Source organism: Sinohyriopsis cumingii, chromosome 15 (assembly GCF_028554795.1).
Source record: "Sinohyriopsis cumingii isolate HCF-2022 chromosome 15, ASM2855479v2, whole genome shotgun sequence".
In the NCBI taxonomy this organism is placed as follows: domain Eukaryota; kingdom Metazoa; phylum Mollusca; class Bivalvia; order Unionida; family Unionidae; genus Sinohyriopsis; species Sinohyriopsis cumingii.
The window spans coordinates 107312219-107335456 of NC_142975.1; the positions used below are offsets into that span (position 1 = coordinate 107312219).

A 23238-nucleotide genomic window follows, 5' to 3' on the forward strand; every position below is an offset into this window, starting at 1 on the left:
GATTATTCTAGAGTGAACATAGCTTGAGAAATGTACTTAAAACTTTATCATACTCTGTGAAAAGCATAGGTCACAGTGACCTATGTTAGTGATAAATGTAAAGTACTCATCAAGATGCACTCCCTTCACCAACGTCATTGAATCTTGACATAAAAACCTATATACATGGTGCAGGAAAACCAGTGGGCAATGACCTAAATGTTGATGCATAACCTAAGTCAGCAAAATATTAAATGTAGGTCACAGTATTATTTTGTGGTAAGGATGGTACCAACACAGATGCTAACAATCATATAGTAGTTAGATGATTCTATCAGGAATTGAACTTGAGAAGTAAACTTGAAAGACAAACCATGTGAAACATTAGTGAAATGTGAAATATAGGTCAAAGTGTTTGTGATGTAGGTGTAGCACTCATCAGGATGTATACTGGGCACCTTCATCAAAACACATAATTCCAGTAGGGGGGAAAAAGGGATGTACACATTGTTTTGAAATTTCAACTGAAAACAAAACTTAATCAAGAATGCACAGCTAATGTGCATGTCTATACCAATTTAGCACCATTAGCCAATTCTTTATGGTCATGTGCTATGTTAACCAGGACCTTGGAAGAAAGAATGGTTGACATTCAATGAACGTATATATGATTTTATCTGTGTATGATGTGATGCCAGGAGTTGTACAATAACTTACCCTATTTCATAGAGGTGAGTATTATTCTACAGATTTTGCATGTGCATTATGTGTACATTTTTGTACATGTCATGCATTATACAAAATTGTTTTAATTTACAAACATGCGTCCTCTGTAAACTTAACATAATAGTGCAAGGCAGAAAGAAAGTGAGCAGAAGCACAATGGGTAAATATATGCAATAATATATGCACTTCCAGATGATGATGGCTATATTTAACAAGTTTCATAGAAATCTATCACACTCTATCAGACCAACTGCAGTCACAAGATTGATGAATGGAAGGACAGAGAGAATAATGAACAGACATAAGGACTCCTATATAATCCTGCCTAGATGAAGAAGGGCAATAATAGAGTCATACTCACAATAAACTATTACAGAAAAGTTGGCTGTAGCTGATTTTCCAGGAATCATTGGGTTAATCACTGTACAGATGAAGGTTCCATTTTGATTCCTTTGTATCTGGGAGAAGGACAACAACCCCATACTATCATTCTGGCTGACAAGTGGCCCAGACCATTGGTAGTCACACTGAGGTACACAGGTGGCAGAGCACTGAACAGCAAGAGATGACAATTCTGTCAGCTGATATGATTTATTACTGGGAGTCAGGGACACATTTCTGTCATCTGGTCCATCTATAATTAATCAATTAGTTCATTTATTGCAAAGGGTGAAAACTGCTGAAATGATTTATTGCAAATGCCCATGCTTAGCAAATGCTGTCTTTCAGGCTGGTGTAGAAATGAACCAAGTATGAAAATTCATTTCAGTCAGGTGATCTAGGCTATCATCTTTTAAATAGAGAAATACATCATACCCTAAATCTAAGATACTTTCAATGTAACAGATATCACTGGAAACCCTACTTGCTTAGCAGCAGAGGGGGCGAATCCGACATTTTGTCCAATCATTATTTTGCTTAATTATTACTTTCTGCACTCAGCGGATCCGGTGTAGTCAGCGCTGGTAAAAAAAAAACGACGACGTCGTTGGGGGATCGTCGCGTCGTCATTTGGTTTAATTAACACCTTCTGCGCGCCGATCCCCAGCGTCGTCAGCGTCCGGTAAGCACATCGACGACCGCGTCGATGTCATCGCCCCCTCTGCTGCTAAGTGGTTATTTACAATGATCTTACAAACAGTGTGATCACTAACTCCTCCTCCTGTAGATCAATTAGGTTATTTGACTGATCGGTGAGTTTAAAATTAATTCTCGTTAAAAACCGATCATGGCATCGCATATAGACCGGATTAATCGGATTCTCAACGATTAAAAATCCCGGAGGGGCTGTTGGTGAAAATGAATAAAGGATATATCCCTGTTGAGCTTGATTTGATTGATTGGTATCTACCTGGTAACTCCCTTCGATAACATCACACACTAGATTGATTGCTATCACCGATGCGATATTTACGTTGTATGGAGCAATATGCATACCATCATCCCCGTTATCGTGTCTGAGGATATAAGTTGATGGACTGAGAAAATCATTAAGAGACTTTCTTAGTTCTGGCGCGTTGTATCCTGGAAACTTGAAATCGGGTAAATCGGCTTCTGTGATATTATACCCGGTTAGGAATTTTTGTTTATTATCATCGCTGCTATCGGATATTGTCTTAACGATTCGCTCATTAATATATTCCATGTCTGATATAAGTTGATTTAACACCTCAACGTGTTTTCGTGCTTTTGTTTTCCGTAGCTGTTCTAGTTGTGATTGGTAATTACGATTAATCTCGGCAAACGCACCAGTGATATCATCTAAACGAACTGTGACCTTGGCTGACAATTCAGGAGTTTTCTTATACGGAAAAAACCATTGCATGGTATTCCTGTCTTGAAATATAAACTCGCTGGGTAATAACGTGTTTCTTATAATAGACAAATCATTCAGATAACTGGGATTAATCTCATGATACGATTGCACATTTGTGTGCAAATCCGCGGGTGGATTCTTAGGCCATCCTAGTATGGTTCTTATTGAACTGTTATAAATATCAACCATATACCCCGGTGTGCTTATTTCAATCGTCGATGATAACGTCGGTTCATGAACCGTAATAGCGATTTTTGATTCCTTTCCTGTGATCGATTTTATTCTGCGTTGAAATTCTTTATTGATTTGCTCTATTTGGTATGACCCAGTTGGTATTGTAACCTCCTCCCAGTCTGGGGTCCCATCGGGTTTATTTTTCCGTGCAAAAACCAGCGAGTTATTAGGTTGTTGTCCGTTAAATGCGTCCGCTCGAATATTAGGCCAACTGTGATATACTCGCAATTTTGCCAGCGCTATTTCCTTCACTGGAACCGGCGACGGGAAGTTCACACTGAATTCGGGTTTCGTTGACGTTATTGATATCATATTTGTTTGTACCGGAGTGGTGTTCTCCGCGATCCGCTGAAGTAATTGAAACCCTTCGGGGTTCAGCGACATTATTATTATTTGTTGTCTTTAGTGTCTAATTTCAACAACCAGGTGGTTCCGGCTTCCAGTTGAAAATCCTCGATTTTTGACATCGCGGAGCTATACAACTGGACCATCGTGGAGAATTCAACATCGGATACGAACAAATTATCAATTGACAACGAGATCAACCCGGATAATTTCGAGTACGCGTCGGATACTATTTGATGTTTTACTGTATACTCGTTGAGTTTTTTCTGAAAACACGATGATATCTTCCTAGTGATTGCGTTGGCGACTCCAGCAACTGTTGTCATCGCGGAGACAGCGATTGGAACAGCGATCGGGGCTATCGTGGTCACCGTGGATAAAATAACACCGGTACCGGCCACTATACCCGACACCGAGTACACGACCGCGTCGATGGCGGTTATTTTTCGGCGGTATTTTTTTATTTTTTCACGGTATTGTTCGGAAAGCGTTTTCAAGTTCGCGGAGAATTCTTTTGCGGTATCGAATCGATATTGATGTGACGTCGGTGATACCTCTGATTCAATTTCCTTGGTGGTCATTTTTATTTTAAAAGAACTAGTGTTTTTAATTACTTAGATTCGCTACAAATTCCACATACCATGTAATGTTTGCCCCGGCTAGATTTCTATCAACGGCATAAATTGTAAACTTTTCAGTTGCGTTCTTGTCTATAATTGTTGATATTGTATTGTTAAACCCGGATGAACTCGACGATAATATATTAAACTGCATCATTGAAATCAGTGTCAATCGATAAATGCCCTTAACAGTTGCGGTGATATTTACTGTATTCTGTGTAGGAGTCCAATCGAATGATCCATGCCGAATTGTGTATACTGTGTTGATGATGTTCTCATGAGGGATTTTTATTTTTTCAAATTGCTCTGCTACTCTCGGTAGCCCGTCTTTAATCGCTTCAACATCAGTTCTGATTATTCCTACTTCCTGCCAATGCGCGTCTATATTATTCTTGTTCGCTGCAACATTAGTTTTGATTGTTTCTATTTCCCGTGTATTCTCGGTCATACTTTTTTTGTTTGCTGCAACATCAAGTTTGATTGTTCCTATTTCATATGTATGCACGTCTATACCTTTTTTGTTCGCTGCAACATCAGTTTTGATTAATCCTATTCCCCGCCAATACGCGTCTACATTTTTTTTGTTCGCTTCGACATCAGTTTTGATTGTTCCTATTTCCTGTGTATGCGCGTCCACACCCTTTTTGTTCGCTTCAATATCAGTTTTGATTGTTCCTATTTCCTGTGTATGCGCGTCCATATTATTTATGATCGTTGTAACATCAGTTTTGATTGTTTCTATTTTCCGTCCATGCGAGTCTACATTATTTATGATCGTTGCAACATTAGCGCCGATTATTTCTATTTCCCGTTCATGCGCGTCTACACTCCTTTTGTTTGTTGCAACATCAGTTTTGATTGTTTTTATTTCCTGTCCATACGCAGTGATATCATTTATAGTTATTGTAATCTCATCCGGCTTGGTATTTTTTTTACCAAAGAATTTATCAAAGTTGTCATCGATCCTGTTAACATTTTTTCGCAACGGGGGTAAATTGGCCGACATCTCCATAAGATCCGAAATAGCATTTTTTATTATTACAAGATTTGGTTCGTCTGCCGTCGGGGGTCCCCGAAAAAAACTATTGACAATGTCTCGCATTTCGCTGACGTGCGTTATCATCGACCTGAACTGTTCTCCATGAAAGTTAAATTCACCACGTAAACCCTTTAACGAATTTGACATGGTTATATAATTGTCGCCAAGTGTACTTATTTTTCCATTTATTGTCAAGATGGATTCACCCGGTTTGAGTCGTCCGTCGCCGGTATACAACGCGATAGTGCCCTCGGCGGCATCACGCTGTCGTATTAAAACGTCATTCAGCGACACATTACTGGATTTCAATTTACCCTGGCGGTCTTGAAATACAACTATTTCATCTGGGTCAACACTGGTTAAGTTCAACGTATCAGCGATTTCATCCTCAATTAGTTTTTTTATGTCATCGGTGGCGGGCGTTTCCGTGGGCTTTTTCAGCGCCGAAACCGGTCGTCCCCAGATATCAATCATCGTTATTGTAAAAAAAAACAGCGTTTCTAATTAACCCGCCGGGCCTCTACGACCCCACTAGTATATTCGTTTACAACCATATGAGGTGGTTTTCGCGATGATGAAATCGCCGCGAGTACGTTCAATACCTCACGGCCACATATCGGCGGGTCACTCAATTGCTGTGTTGGCAGCGTGGAATAAAAAACCCGGGCTGAACACGCCCGGGCTGAACACGCCCGGGCTGAACACGCCCGGATATACCGCATAAACTCTTTCGGCGGAGCTAACCCGTATGAATCAAAATAGACGATCGCACGCGGATCAATCGCGTATGCAACCCAATGAGTTCCCGCTCCGGAGGACCCATCGAGGTTAATTATGCCGGTTTCAATATTCCTTGGTGCCGCCGGTAATTGATCCCTCATAAAAACACCTCTGAAGTTTTTTATCGCTAGCGCGTTTGCGGCGTCTATTAAATCAAAATTAGACATGGGAGTCATAGACTCAGGAGTCATAGACTCCCGAGTCAATAAACGGTTCCCGGTAGTCTTAGACCCTTTCCCGAGTACCATGAATACGGGGTTCCCGGTAGTCTTAGACCCTTTCCGGCCACGGGTCGTTTTTTTTTGTAGCCTTTCCCGGTTGCCTTCTTCAATGCCATCCCCGCCGCGGTACCAACGGCTCCTAACGCCGCCGCCTTAGCCACTGCTGGTGCGGCCGCGGCAATCAATGCCGGAATCGCAGCTAACAGCGGAAATATCCCACCGGTCTTTTCCATGTTTTTAATCGCTGCGGCCGAAAAATCTATTTGAACACCCTTTTTATTCTTCATCGCATCATTGAAATTTTTTATTTGACGCGCCGTCAACGATATCTTATGATTACCACCTGCCATCTGTGACGGCTTCAGCGTTATTGTGATCCCGCATTGTTTAGCCGACTTTGATCGTAATTTCTTGACTTGACCATCAGTCAACTCTACACTGACGACACTATACGACATTTTATTGTAAACGCGTTTGTGTTTTCAATTACATGTTTTCCACTGGCGCATCAACGATTCTCATTCGTCCACCAACACCTTCTAGCAGCATTGATTTATCGCTGAGAATGACAGCAACCGCTCTGTAATTAACACCAGCTGGGGCTATACGAGCTCGGAAGTGTATATCAACGACGGATTGTCTCGTTAAATCAAGATGTTCCAGCGAAAAATAATAAATCGGATACAGGTTTTTAAAATCAAGTTGTGATATTTGCAAACCAGTGTCGACGTTTTGATCACGACCCATATATGACAGCAATCGATGATACACACGTGCGACATGGTTGTCACCGTAATTAAGCTGTATATCCTCGGATGGTTCCTGTTGTCCGTTTATTCTCAGCGAAACCTCCATGACTCCTAATCGATCAAATATCATATGGCTGCGTTCTTGACTGCCCAATCGTTCCCTATTCTGTAGCGCTATGAATATATGACGCGGGGCTGAAACACCCTGTTTTGATGCTAGGTGCCATGTAAACGTATCGGCGACGTTATCCTCTTTAGCATCAGTTGTTACCGTTAGCCAACTCAACAGCGATTTCCCTCCCTGTTCCATAAATGCTAACAATCGTGCTTCCGTGGTAACTGATGGAGTCAGCACCGGCATCCACAATGCCATTTTAGTTAAAATGACTTTACCGGCAGCGACGCCAGCAGCATGCCATATTGCATTGTTATCATCGCCCCTTCGCGTCAGCGCGATTGTATGCTTAGCCCCATAGACAACTTTTCTAACATTTCTGCAGAATCCAAATATGTGATGGAGTGGAATCGCGCATGAAAACTTTCGGCGTGGTCCTTGCAACATTCCTATTCGTGTTGCAAACCCTAGATTAAAATTATCGTTAGTACTTTTTATGATATTGAACTCAGCACCCGGTCTTGCTCTGCGGTCTGGGTTGGCTGCTTCAGCTTGATTATTAAATGCGGTATCTCTTTCCACCAGCACGTTAATGTACTGAATATGATCAGCGTTATCGGTGGAGTCCTTTGCGAACATTATAGATGGGCCCGCCGATCTTGTATAATCATCCGAGTATCTCGCCAACCCAATTATCGTCGTTGCAACATCAACCTCGCGTTCTATTGATTCAATTTCTCGCCCGTCAATAAGATATCTGGCGCTCTCAAATAACGCCATGATACCGTTGTTGACGAAGCCAACTCGAACACGATGGTCATCTGCGTATGGTGCATTATCGGCGGCATTTGTCACGAGTTCTCCCTCAATTTCGATAAACGCTTCACACGGCAAAAAATATTTACTGGTATCTTGGACTTGAAGTTCAATTCGCGATCGTAGGTCGGGTTGCGCTGCATAATAAGAATAATATTGATAATCACGGACAGAATCATCCCTGCGTACTGGGGCGTCCATATCAAACGCGGGATCAGCGCTACGCGCAAACATTCTATTATTTATCATGTTGATGTTTTCAATTGCGATTTTTTCGTCGTAAATTCTTTGAATTTAAACCACTCCCCGCTATCGCGTTCATGAGCGCGTTGGTTGCCGCATCGGCGGATGGCGAAGTCGCCAACGACGGAGTCGTCGCCAACGACTGAGTCGCCGCCAACGACTCTAATTTTTCTTCCACGGCGTTATTTATTACTTTACTGACATTTGCAGGCATCACTGTCGTTGATGGCATCTGTTTTTTTCTTGAAAATCTCTTGGATTTCACCAATGACATTAGTTTGTCCCGCGCGGCTGAAAACGCCCTTCCGGCAACATCTCCAATGGCACTAATACCCTTATCACGAATAACATCAATAGCCTTCATTCCTAATTGTTTGGCTAACGGCGCTACTTTTGGAGCCATTCTTGTAAATAACCCCGCAATGGTGCTACCGAGACCATCTCCATAGTACGCGCGGTAAACAGGCAATCGCGAGTTTACCACGTAGACGAGTACTGGTTTATCATGGTTGTAGTGTATGATCATCCTTATTAAAAACACCAGTTTTCCAATTAATCATCCACGAGTTCGTCTATGAGTGTTCGATATGCATTAATGTCCATAATACCGCCTGCAAATAACCGCTTGAAAATATCAGCGGCCTCATTGATTATTTCCCTAGAGTTATTTCCGGCTCGTTTTCCTCCGATTAGTACTTCCAGCCGTGATATATCACTGAGAACACTATTAGGACAGGTAACGCCGTAGGATTCTTTACCAACAGAGTATCCTTTTCCTTTTTTTGGTGTTATACTCTTAACTTCCTTGTGGAATGCGTCGTAATCGGATTTACTACGATGTGGTAATGCATCTTTATGTTTACTCGCTAAATACACTATTCTTGCCCAGTCCTTTAACGACTTTATATTTTTCTCGTAACCGCTATTGATATGCTTCTTATCTCGTATGTTCTTAGCAAAATTGTTGGCAGCAAAATTAATTAATTCTTCCCTGTTGCTGAAGTCTCTAATTCGATCTATTGTGCTCTTCTTGAGTACAATACGGGGTATATTCCCCTCTTTTTCTTCCGGTATTTCTTCTTCTGGTATTTCTTCTTCTGGTTCTTTCGCAGTAGCGCCTAGTTCTTCCTCGTCGGCCATTGTAACATAAGGTTCTTGTGGTTCGGTTATAGCGAGTGGTGGTGGCCTCCGTGTTGTAGCAGCCGCTATTTTTGCAGGGAGTGTTTCTAAAGACCTTTTTGTTTGTTTTGTCTCTGCCGCTATCTTTTCAAGCGCACCAAGAACGGGTACAGTTGCCGCCGTAACATCCTTAGTCGCTTTAGTTACCGGGGCAAATAACTGTTCACTTCCAACAACAAAATCAGTTTGCATTTGTTGTCGCGTTTGAAGTTTCTCTCTCACTCTGTCTCGTAACGGTATAAACTTTCTAAGCGCTGCTAGCCGCTCTCTGGCTAGCCGAGTAGTAAGTGATTCACCTACCATTATTGTAAATTGATCCGCAATTTTCTAATTTTCCGCCGAGTGTACCATCGGGAGCTCCACGGAGTTTTCGTCTATAATCCTTCTAATGTTTTTGATCTTACTAGAAATCTCCCGGCGTCGTTCATAAACACGTCCGAGTTTTTTTCGTATTATTTCAACGGCAGTAAATAGTCCAATGAATGCATTTGCGTCATTGTGGTACAGGTTCTCATTAATCGTATGTTGTAATCGTTTTATAAAAAAATACTCGCGGGCCAGGGTAAAACGCCCCCGTTTCGACTGTTCGTTAATAATCTCATAATCGGATAATATTTTTTCACTGTCGAGACCATCAGATAATTCAATTCCTTGATTTTTTAATTTTGAAATCTCAGTTAATATATTATTGATGTCTTCGATATTCATTATTCTTATAAAACATCTTATTTCTAATATCAAAAATTTTAATAAAATTATTGGGGCCATTTTTGACCCCGTTTTTTGTATGGACAGTACAATGCCGTAGATCTCCACTCGAGTGTTGTGGCAGATTGCAGGCATACATGGACAGTACAATGCCGTAGATCTCCACTCGAGTGTTGTGGCAGATTACAGGCATATACATATACTTAATTAAGGACATTCACATCTTGGAACCCTAAACATACATCTCCGGGGGGGGGAGGCCTAGGGTGACAAACGTCATCGTAGACCTCCCAGAAGATATGTTTAGGGACATCACTACATGGATGAATATATTTACAATGAAATGATTGATGGATGATGGGACGGCACAAGACAGCACAAACATAAAACGGCGGGGCGGAACTCTACGGCCAATTCAACCAATCAAAAGCAACCCAATTAAATTAACCCGGTTGCATGATTGTGAACAAAAGACAACCACACGCCCGGGTCAAGAGCGTGGGTTAGTTTTGATTAGTTGAATTGGCTTTCGAAAGCCCCAGGCTTATAACGAGTCATCTTATATATAAAGTGACTAATACAGCGGCGTCAGTCACAAGGTGTGTGTTAATTTGAATTCCCTTGAATCGTTAAACCCTTAAATACTTATTAATGGTGTTTCACGGCATTTAAATGAAACCAAATACTCAAATAAAACATTAAAAAAAAGAATACAGCTGTTAGATAATAGCGTGTATTTCATTAGTTTTCATCGTAAAATGATTAATTAATCGCAACATTAATTGGACTTCAAGGGACATAACTCTTGTCATGAGACGCTATCACAAAACGAGTTATCTCCCTTTGATGTTATATATAAAAATCGAATTCTGTGACCCGTCTTTTTTGAGATCGCTGTTTTAGTTATATTCTCCGCAACATCTAGAACTGATTTACTACAAATATCGAAGTATTTACCAGCCGCATTCATAGAGCGAAATATTTTTTCCTCGTGCGTTATTGTATCAAATGACTTTACGGGTTTTGCCTTTCTCATCCCTCCTGTTTTTCCAAATTTGGAATTTTGACTCGGTGTAACAGCTCTTAGATTACACAGTCTGTTATTTTGAGGACATCCATCAATGTGATCAATAACGAGACCGTCGTTGATCAGTCCGTTAAACGCTTCATACACCATCCTGTGAATAAGACAGATTTTTTTCCCAGCATTAAATCGCAAGTATCCGTGATTATTTACGGTACCAACCGGCTTCTTCAGTCTGCGGTTTCTAACAATACCGTCGCGAGATGCCTCGTAATTAACAAACACAGGGTGAGGTCTGAACTCTTGGTCCATTTGTATAATAATACTACTTGTCTAATTTATTATTTGGTTTAATTATAAACCTTGCAATGTAGTCCTGAGGAGTTTTGATGACGAAGTCTGCGGTGGGGTCAATGACGGCGTTTTTAATTCGCTTGTCATAATAGCGTTTTAGTTCCCTGTATCGCTTTCCGCCACAATTGATACACAACTGCGATTTTCCTCTTACACCGACGTGGCAAACCAAGCACGGGAGAGGGCCAAGAGAGCCATTACGAACGCTTTGTAAATGATATCCGCAGAATTCACCTCTACATGATTTATTGCACGGGGTTGTCGACCCAATCATCAACCATTTGCAGTGATTCATTATACTATATTCTTTCATTTAAATACTTGTTTTAATTATATGGATGAGTTCGAGAGATTAGCAGTAATTAAGCCCCGGAAAAATATTAAGTTCAATCTCGATAGAGTCCTCAAGGACACACCAAAAGCATTAATAAACGATAGAACCCTGTTGAATAAAATACGCGATTGTATCAATGAATTCAAGCGTGATGGTGCATCTCATAGTTGGTCAACATTTCGAATTGATGGTGTTGTTGATGCTACCATGAACGACAACCGCGCAGCAATGATAATATCACAACTTGACGGTAAAAGATATTTCTTCAGAGTAAAATTCATTGTCCGGGTGGAATCAGGTGATTGGATCATACGTGATAAATTTGAACCAGTTCTCAGCGACAAGAAAACAGTCACTGTCAGCCGCGACTCCAAGCCGGGGTTGTTAACCGGAATTGATAGACCATACTATGAACGAGCGTATCCTGAAACAGCAGTTGTTTATGGAATATACCCGTTAAATAAGAAACCTGATATCGGAAAACTGAAACCGATGAAACAGTCAACGGGGATAAATTGTGTAGCAGAACGAATAATAGAACATTTTACAAATGCATGTCGAGGAAACAAATTGACTGATTTACGACGTAGCAAAATCAACCAGTGGGAACTAACCGTAAAAGAACGTGGAGCGACCATCAGCGACATAGCGAGATTAGAAACGTCGTTGAGATTTCCAATAACCGTTACAACGATAACCGGTGAAGTATTATACAAATCAAAGTACAAATCAAATGGAGCCCCAATCAAAATTATTGATCATAACGAACACGCATGGACGCCCGCGATCACAATATTTCCACGGGATAGAACAGTAAAGTATATCCCGGGGGAATTTTTAGGAGAGGACGGTTTTCTCGCGGAGAGGAAACTATTTGATGCTATTGCTTGCTTGTGTAAAAATGACCCTGTATCAGTGTGGTTACTTCGCAGCGCTGAAAACGACATGGATACCTTTGATCAGTTTGTAAGACCAAACGGCGAATTATATCGCACTGAAGCATTTCACAACAGGATGAAAAAAAACCGCCATGGAATTTGAAGAGCATGATGAACAACTGCTAACAAATTGTTTTACGATTCCATCGGTTGTAGCTCATGTTGCAGCAAGGAAAAATGCGTGGAGACCAACACGCAAGGAATTTCTACCGGATGTACAATCCAGTTGTTTGGAATACTATCACGGTGGACTATGGAACACTGAATACAACCGCGACGCTATGATCTCGGTTGATATGGTTGCCTGTTATCCAGCGAGTTTTCTCGGGTATGGATCCGCCGCTGAATATTTCAAACGATTTGGACACCCCAGTCATGAAATGACTCGTGTTGCTATTAATGGACCACTGCCTGATTTTGATTTAACCGGATTCGCTCGCATAGTATCATTTGAATTCGCGGCAGGACTCCATCGCTGTTGCTATATTTGGATCGGTAGACACATGGCTGAAAAGAAGTGGTTGCCAATAGCGCTGCTACGGTATATGATTGATTGTAGCATGCTAGTTTCGTTGATTGTCAGTGACGCGATTATATCATACCGGGCGCAGACTGAAGTCTGGTTACCAGAACCGGAGCGTCTAGATAGCATAATTGACGAGTCCAGAAAAAACATTGATGCCGACGAGGAATATATCATCGAATGGTCCAGGAGGATATTTAACCAACGAAACCGCGAGGCAAAAGATCTCGGTAGAAGAATAATTGGTAAGTTCACACAAGGTGGAAAAAACCACGACTACAAACGATATTGCTCACGGCTGATTATAGATGACGCAGAATATGATTTCGTAATCAAGGACGCAGTGGCAAAAAATAGATACGTGAACTGCAAAACAGCTTTCTTGTCCAATGGAACAAAGTTGGGTACAGTTGTTACCTACGGCGATGGAGACAGCCCCGCGTATCCGCATTTGAGGGCGTCTATGCTGGGTTATGCCGCTATCAATTTATTCTCGATGATAAATAGATTCCCCGATACCGCGGTTAGAGTAGCCGTTGATTCGTTTTATGTTGACGTAGCGTATAAGGAAAACGTAGCCGAGTTTACTAGTCCGGACGAGAGTTGGGGTACATGGAGAATTAAAAATGAAATACGACGCGATTATTCACCGTCAGCAGATGTCACCGTTGAGAACAACTACTTACGCGGTGATAATTTATCAGAATGGTCTAATGCACCAACGTGTTCTGATCCAATTTGTAGACACAAAACAGTTTATTTAAGCGGCTGTGGCGGGTCAGGAAAGACGACTCGGGCAATTGAATTATTTCGTACGCGGGCAAGTATAATCGTGCTTACACCGACCCATAGACTAGCGCGAGAGATAAAACAACGAAATGTTGACGCCGTTACTTATCACAGCTTTTTTCGATACAGCGGCGGTGAGTGGACTCCTGATCGAATGGGTGAAAAATTTATTCCTGAGGTTATCATCTGGGACGAAATATGTACTGTTTCGTTAGATACTTTACAAATGTTTCTTGAGTGGCTGCTGCGCGCGAATACAGCGGTGATCATGTGTGGCGACCATGGCCAACCACCACCATTTGTCGGCGAGGGTCCACATGAGTGGTTGAGCGGGTTCGTAGACTATTATGAAGAAACCGATACTGATTACCGAGCACTTGATGAACAACTGCGCGAGGTTAAAAAACTAATCAGATTACAGCCGGATAGAGTTCAGTGTGAAATAATCCGCGAGGTGATTCCGGAAACGCCGTTGAATGAATTCTGGGAAACATGGAGACCAAACGATTTGATTGTAGCGAGTAGAAAGATAGTCAGAGACACACTTCAGCGGAAGTTGTTTACGTTGCATAAGGAAAAGTTTCCAACGCGTCCAGTGCCGTTATGTTATAGACCCGCGGACACACGGCGGCAGAACATTGAAGTTGAAATTCCAGCCCCGACAGCGTCGGGGACAAAAAAACAAATTCCCGTGCTGAATGATATTGTGCTCGTTGATATCAGCGTCGTCGAGGACGCGCTACGTGCTGATAAATCCCCGTGGACGCTAGGATACGCAACAACAATACATTCCTCGCAGGGACTAACCATCACGGACACAATTGTTTGGATAGTTGATAATCGCATCGAATGGTCGAATCTAGTCTATCTTGCAGTGTCCCGAGTACGGAGAATAAATCAGCTTCGAAGAATTGTTATTGACGGAGTCAGTGACGAAGCCAGTGACGACAACGACATTATCGATGCAAGCGTCATTGATAGAAAACTCTCGGGTTACCGCCAACAGGATAAAAAAAAACAGCGGCGTTTTGATATTGATGCCGAATTAATAATTGCGTTACGACAACAACAGAATAATCACTGCGCGAGTTGTAATTGTGTAATGCGCTGGCGTTATTCGGATAAAGACGCTCGCCAATTTACCGTGGACAGGATCGATAACAGTCTCGGTCATGTCAAAAACAATGTGAGGTTGACCTGTCTTGAGTGTAATAGACGCAACGGCGCTAGTTAAGACCACGCGGGGGTAATTGAGTATCGTCAGGTATCACTTGTAGTTGCTCGCGTGTAAATCCGCGCTGAGGAGCAGTTGAATCCAGTCTGTAGATCGGTGGTCTACCAGTTGATCGTGTTATCGTTGATATGTTATGTGTGGTAACACTCCAAATAGGATCAGTAGCTCTTTTTTTACCGCCTTCAAGCTCTCCTGGTTCATATAGATATCTCACGGTGACATTGCCGAGAATCGGCTTGGAAACGCTATTTATTTTTGATTTTCCGGGTATATACTCGTATTTAATCGCGTCGCTGGGCTTAATGTTGATTGCTCGGGTAATCTCGTTATTTAACGCTGCAATTACACCTGGCAACCTTTTAACCCATTCACGAGATCGTTTTTCCTGAATGAATTCCTTCGCGTATTGATATCCAAATAACCGTTCAGCGAGAGTCCGATTGAATCGTTCAACAATTGCCTGATCACGATGTAGCGCAGTATGACCTCGTCGTACCGCGACGCTATGATGTTTCAGCGTTGATAAAACAGCGCCGCGAAATTCACTACCGGGATCAACTTGTAATAGATTTGGCCAGCGCAGAGGGCCTCTTCGATAAATTCTTTCAAACGCAGCGGCTACTTCAGTTGCCGACTTTGTTTTTAACGGTTCCGCTTGTTTGTATCGACTCGCAACATCAACTATGGTTAGCGCGTATTTGTAACCGTTGTCATGCGGCAAAAATAGTATATCAGCCTGATGAACTTCATTAGGTACGCTGACATCAAAGCGCGAAAAGTTGATTTGTTTAGGCGGTGGTAGATAAATTTGCCATATAGCCTGTTTGGATAACCAATTAGCCGCAGTGGCCTTTGTTACCTTTGCAGCGCTTGCGAGTTTACCAATTGCGGCCTTCCCCTTCCAGTATCCTCTCGGAGAATAATAGATGGATTCCATGTTGTTATTATAAACGCTAGCGTTTTCAATTACCAGCGCGAGAAGCTCCGCTTCCAATCATTAATTTACCTTTCATAGCCGATTTTACCAACCATGAGGCCAATTTTTCTTTGACGGATTTATCAGGAATAGCATTTAATGCGTGAATTAATTTTACATCCGCGATATGACGCTGTTGCAGATCGCTACTTTTGTAAGCAACATCATGAACATGACACGCCTTATCGATAGCGTTTATTGGATACTCACCGGGTTTGGGCTGATTTTGATCATCGAGTCTGATATCTAATCGTGTTCCGGGGCCACAGTAGTTATATCCTGGGAGGTGTTTTTCTCCTGGATACTTTGCCCACGGTGTTCCGGGGAGTTTTGCCAATTTGGCTGCAATATCACCTCCTCGCTTTTTTTTAAAGCGTCCCCGGGTTTAATAGAAATAAATCTAAATTTCTTTGTACCGCATTGTACACACTTACCAGTAAGCGCCGATCTGTTATTTCTTGTTGTAGCGGTTGTCATATCATTTGTGCCAGTACGCACTCTACACTTCACACAATATAGATCCATAATTTTTGTATAGAGATATGGATATAATTGATTTTTCGGCGTCTAAAACAAGAGAACCAGTTAAGCATGTTGCAGCGTTACCAAACTCGATCCGGATGATTATCATCGGACCATCTGGATCCGGCAAGACGCAATTGTTACTCAATTTAATAATGAGATGGATGAAGTGGGATAAGTTGTATTTGGTTGCTCCTAGCGTAGATGATCAACGATGCTACGAGGTGTTGAAAGATTTCAACGAGAATGCATCAGCGATCGCTAAAAAAAATGTCATCGAGTTTATTACAGATATCAATGATGCACCGGGTATTGATGATATTGATGGCGACGTTAACAATCTAGTCGTGTACGATGATGTTATGTTAGACAATCAAAAAAACCCAGCTAGGATATTTTCCAGAGGCAGGCATAAAAACACTGACGTGATATATGTCACTCAACGATACACTCAGATTCCAAAAGTAATTAGAGACAACTGTAATATTCTTGCTGTGTTCAACGGCGTTGATACACACACGCTACGAAATATTTGGCAGACATGGTGCGGCGGTGACATGGACTTTAATGTTTTTCGAAACTTTTTTAGTCATGCTCAGTCGACCCCACATGGATTCGTAACGATAAATTTACATGATCCTCGGACACGATATCGTATCGGACTTGACCAAATATTCGGTTAGTTGTAAATAATTTTCATTGTAAATAACCACTTAGCAGCAGAGGGGGCGATGACATCGACGCGGTCGTCGATGTGCTTACCGGACGCTGACGACGCTGGGGATCGACGCGCAGAAGGTGTTAATTAAACCAAATGACGACGCGACGATCCCCCAACGACGTCGTCGTTTTTTTTTTACCAGCGCTGACTACACCGGATCCGCTGAGTGCAGAAAGTAATAATTAAGCAAAATAATGATTGGACAAAATGTCGGATTCGCCCCCTCTGCTGCTTGCTTTGTTAAAGATTGCTCCGCTTCCATAATAGCTATTATTGCTATACCAACAATCCAAAATTATTTTGTCCTAGTGTCAGTTCTGAATGACACATGAATGACATTAGTCTGATCTGATAACTCCAATTTACCAACAAATTGGAATGGTCAACATGTCATCATTTCATTTTGCACTATCAAAAGCTTTAGAATGCTTTGATGTTATCAGATCCAATCGCATTCTGATTATACTTTATACATGCTTTTAAAAAAGTGTATGGATCATGTCAAACCAATCTACTCAAACTTCTAGACTGGAAGGGCACCCTGTACAATGACTCCGATATGAATGGAATGTTAATCCTTAAGACCTTCCGTACTCTTCTGCACAGCCTCATCATCCGACATAATGAATGCCTAGAACATTAATCAGAAATCAATCTAACGGTAAATCCATTTGTATAACTGAAATCTGGGATCCTTATATCAAACTGTGAAATCTTTTACATAATTACCACATGGCTCAACACTATGACCTTTTATATTTAATATTTTCATGAACTGCTTTCTCTACCTTAAAACAAAACAACTATGCCTAATGACAATACCACTACTTACATCGATAAAAATCCAAATGATCTAATACCTGTTCTACAAAATGAGAGGAATGACTGATTGGTTTGCAGCCAACGGTATCCAAAGCAAATACTCAGAAATTCGAAACCATTGTTTTTGGCAAAATGCACACAATTAAACATCTTTACCACAGAAGATCATGAAATACCCTGTGAGGACTGTGTCAGACTTCTTAGAGTTGATTTTGATTCTCATCTACATTTTGACAACCACAAATCTAAGATTGGCCAGGAACCTGCAAGACAGTTCAACATTGTGCAAAATCTCAACCACTGTTTGTCCCAGAATGCCTTTTTTAATTATACTTACCTTGTTAGATGTTTAGGAGGTTCTTTATCTTTCAGGCATCCATTTTAACATTTTGCACATGTTCTCCCGACACCATATTTTGTACCCAATATGCACTTTTCTATGATGTAATAGCTATTCTGTTATGTGTTATATATGTTCCAGCACTTAGAAAAAGAACACTTCTATTTGCACGCTATATAATATTGTCTTGTATATTAATCTGCTGAAATCACTGGCATTGTACTAACTAACTGTAAATAGTTGTATTTCTTATCTAAATTTTGTAATGTACTCCTTTCTGTGATGTGTTATATATATTCGTACATCTCACAAAATTTATATTTGCATATTTACTGTTCAATTGCCATAACATATGCCATTGCCATTGCAGTGTAATGTTTCAGTGTGTATTTTTTCATTGAATATAAGTTCTATATGTGTACTGGTCTGCTGAATTATGAAATACTTTTGTTATATCAGTAAAATAGCTCATCCAGAAAAAGTTTATTTATTTTACTCGGACCACCAATGTTATAAGAATGGCTTGCATTTTGTACCAAAGGGTCCATCTTCTGTATCTGGAACATAAAGAAAACAGACCAGTCCACATATAGAACTTATATACAATGTAAAATGCACACTGAAACTTAACAAGAATTATAATAACTGTATGATATATTTTGCTGCCACTTGCATTACCTATTATATTAACACTTTTGAGTGTTGGAATCACATATCCCATTTTTGTGCCAATTAAACAAAGACCATTTATAAACAAGAAAAACAAATTCATCTTTACACACAGTTTATTCAAAATGATTATAAGATTCCATCAAAGCAACTTATGCTCTTCTGGCCTAAATGAATTTCTAGGAATTCATAACAAGACCATTTCTTCTATTTAACTGTTGGGTACTGAAACCATTAATAATAGTTTTGAGCGATAACAGGATTTTGAGTTGGCTATACTGGATGTAAGATTAGCACCATTTTTATTCAGAAGCAACTACACATTAGAAGCCTTTTGGTGGAACTTCATGAGAATGTGACCATCAATACAGGAGTAGTACAATAACAAGATTTTTAAGATGACTGTAGTGTTGCCATATTGGATTTCAGATCAGCAACATTTTCATTCAGGAAAATCTAAATATCATAACATATCCTTTTGGTAAAAATCCCAATCGTGTTAATATGACCATATGTCTAGAAATAGCAATAACACGAGTTTCAAAATGCCATTGATATAGACCACATTATATATCAGACTGGCACCATTCTAATTTAGAACATAATACATATTACAAGCAGTCTGCTGGTTGATATTACATGTTGATATGACTTTATGTTCATGAGGAATAGTGACAGTTTGGAGATGGCTGAAATGGTGGCCATAATGGACATCCAAGTGCCACCAGTTTTAATTAGGACCAACTTAAAATTCTTCTGGAAAAAAAACCTCACATGATTATGACTTTCCATTCAAGAGATTCAATGAGAAGATTTTCAGGATGGCTGCTATGGCAACTATACTGGAAATGAAATCAGCACCATTTTCATTTAGGACCAACTAGACATCACAATTAGTCTTTTAAAAAATCCCATGTCAATATGACTTTTCAATCAGAGGAAGTAGCTATAAGGAGATTTTCAAGAGGGCTGCAGTAGATGTTAAATCAGCAACATTTTCATTTAAAAAGTAAAACATAAAAAAGTGCCGGTAGAAATAGGATTTTGCAAGTTTATATTTTATCCACTCACAATGAGGCCCTAGATGGCTGAGTGGACTAAAGAACTGACCTTACAAATCACTCACACATTTCACACCTGTTTGCAAAAGTTCAAGTCTTGACATGACCAATGTGGTTATGTGAGAATGCTTGCCTGGAGTAGTGAGTCAGCGGTTGTTCCTGGGTTTTTCCCAAAGTTATCTGTCACTAGATAAACTGGCCACCGTGCCACTACAAATGACATTGACCCCACATGAACAAAAGTCTCCACTTGCAAAACAATACAAGTAGTAAATGGGCTATATTTGGGTCATTTAATGATCCTCGTCACAAACTCTTTAACTTAAAGGTACATTAATGTCCAATGAGATTTTAAAGTGTGTTTAAACCCAAACTTTCCATGTCATTCTTATGTACTATCATTAAGGAAAAATCCACATTAGAATTAGATTACAGATATTCACTTAATACAGGTCTTGTAAAAAGTAATAAAAGTGAAATACTTTAAGCAATCACAATATCATCCAACAGAGTTCAATGGTATGCTGAGTCAGCTATCAGTTTGAACTTATATTCACAATACTTTATAGAAACAGAAGTAGAAAAATACCAGAATATTGCAGGTGGTTTGAGAGGCATTATACAATAAGTGGTATATAATAGCCCAAGTCTATATGTTAATGTCTCTTACATTATGTAAACATACCTTTTATTTGGTGCTATATCATACAGTAATATGCCATTAAACCCTATACATAATAATGTTAGAACATTTGCCAAGAATATCATGTAATCAATCAATCACATTGCTCATGGCAAATAATGTTGTTGTTGTTGTTGTTGTTGTTGTAGGGTTTAATGCCATTTTTCAGCACACGATAGGCTATACATGGCGGCCAGTATTAATGGTGGAGGAAGAACCTGGGAAAACCCCGGAATGAACCACCGACCCACGAGAAGCTACTGGCAAGCTTTCTCACATACCCACATTGGCTGAATCCGAGACTCTCATGGCAAATAACAGTAGCTTCTAGAATATACATATTGAAGAAAAGAAACCCAATAAAATGTGTACAATTCCTATTATCTATCTGTTGAAAATCAATAAAACTAGACAGCTACCTTCAGGTTTCAAGGGTACAGGAAGAGTGGTACTTCACTGAGAACAAATGTTAAAACCTAGAAGACATTTTAGCTCAATAGACAAATATCTTCTTTTGGCATTTATTTCTGGATCTTGTTTTTGATTTATATAGCTTTTATTATTATCAAATTAAAAAGGTTCAAGAGGTAAATGTAATAGTGTACATGTATTTTACAAATGTGTAATACATGATTGTGAGGGTACATGAAATTAAAATAACCTAATCATCTACCTGCATCATTTATGTGTATGTTGTTTTTATTGATTTGTATTATGCACTTCTCTTTTTTTTTCTCTCTCCCCAGCATTACCTCAAGGACACGGCATCTTTCTCGACATGTACACTTTATTAACTCTTTCTTTCATGTACAGTATTTATCTGCTGCACACCTGTGCCTTGCCTCCAGAGTGACTGATGAATCTGCTCGTGAACAAGCACTGCTGTCCACCATAGCAGATATATTGGCATGCCATTTATGTGCTTTAGACAGATGATCAGGCTACTAATTCATCAATAATGGGCAGTTAAAGGATATTCAACCAAACAAAATAACAAATGATCCTGATCATTTTGTGTTGTTTTCCATGGCATCATGTTGTGGAGTTTACCAGAATTATTTTTGGGGGGCTCTGTTTCCCTGTATTTTTGCTGTGAAAGATGTGATGTAATAAATATGGCTACAAAACATGGGGATTTTCTGGAATTTTGTAATATATACTATGTGCAGTTGTTGAAAGTAGAAACTGGCTTTTGCTAGCGATTACTGCTATTTTACATTTTTCAGAAAATGACTTTCAACTTGATGATAATGATATAGGAAGTGTTGGCAGCGATATTTAATTATCATCTTAGTGCAGTCCATCAGAAATAGAAATAGAATTAGATAATGAAGACAGTGCATTGTGTATAAAAGAGCCCTGTCAATGAAAATGTTTGTCTCACTTTCATTTTGAAGCAGAGGAAAAACTAGATTCTTATTTAAATATTTTCCCCTAATATTAAACAAAATATTTGTTTCTGAAACTAATAACTACTGGTTGCACCAAATGTATAAAAGAGAAGCGTGACAATGTTTGGAAGAAGAAAAGCAGCAAATTTGCTAGATGTGTGATGTCCATCTTTGTGTAAAACATATCTCCTTTTATAAACATCACCGACAACAACTTATGAACTTGTAGACCATTTGAACATTTATAAATAATTATGTGTATAAATCTGTCATACAACTTTGAATGTACAAAAATAAGGTCTGACAAATTATAATGTTATAAATAATGTGTTCTGTATTCAATTCAAGCATTTTTTAAACAATTTTGTGGAATCACACAGACAGAAGGTTGTTATAACTTTAATAAGCATGGCAGTGAGTCTCTACCACCATGACAGCAGCATTAATAGTTAACGAGTTAAATACATGTACATGTATGAATGTAATGAGACCAAGATCTAGGTAAATCTCTATTTTTTAAAAACATATTAAACAAGACAAACATGATAGTCTATGTTGATTGTCTGATGATTTTGTTATTCCTGTGTTATTCGTGCATTACATTTGAGGGATTAATACAGCCTTTCATCATCTGTGACTGACTCTGAATGAATCCCTTCCTACTGTTCCAGTGACAAATTGGTTAGAGCATCTGCCTCAATGTGGGAAGTCATGGGCTCAAGCCCCAGCAAGTCATACCAAAGACTTGTAAAGGCTTGGTGTCATGATAATGTGATTGGGTGGGACATAATACTAAATGCATGTGGCATGATGCCCCTGTGCTAGACAACACAATAAACTGTCACACTGTAGACATTGTAGTAACATGACTGACAAATTGTTAAAGCTACATTAAAAATCCAAATCACACACAGACACAATCCCTTCTTACAAATTTTCCCACCCTGTTGAATGTATGTCTTTCAAGAACATGTGGTATGCAAAACAAATACATGATGTAAACATAACCCTTTCTCTGCCAGACACACCAGTTATGACTTCAAGAAACAAAAATTGACAGCCTTCTCAATATACAAAGTACTTTGTCCATAATAAATCCACTATACAAAGATAAATAAAACATGAATGCAAAGATCTAGAAGAAACTAATATAATTTCTTTTTCCATATGTACAAGTTAACTCATTTAATACCACTACTGTGATCACAAGTAATATGTTCTCATATGTTCTTAAACAATGCTATCAAAGCATAAAGTTCTCAACAATTAGGAACAATGCAATGATTGT

General features: G+C 39.8%; 1 protein-coding gene across 1 annotated transcript in view; it reads right to left on the bottom strand.

The window, feature by feature from the left end:
- Positions 1–23238, bottom strand: part of LOC149782436 (cell adhesion molecule CEACAM5-like) — a 133328-nt gene that overhangs the window by 25467 nt on the left and 84623 nt on the right. Inside the window, exon 7 of the mRNA XM_089935139.1 lies at positions 1067–1339. Within this exon, the coding sequence (XP_089791265.1) occupies positions 1067–1339 (273 nt within the window). The remainder of the gene's footprint in view (positions 1–1066; positions 1340–23238) is intronic.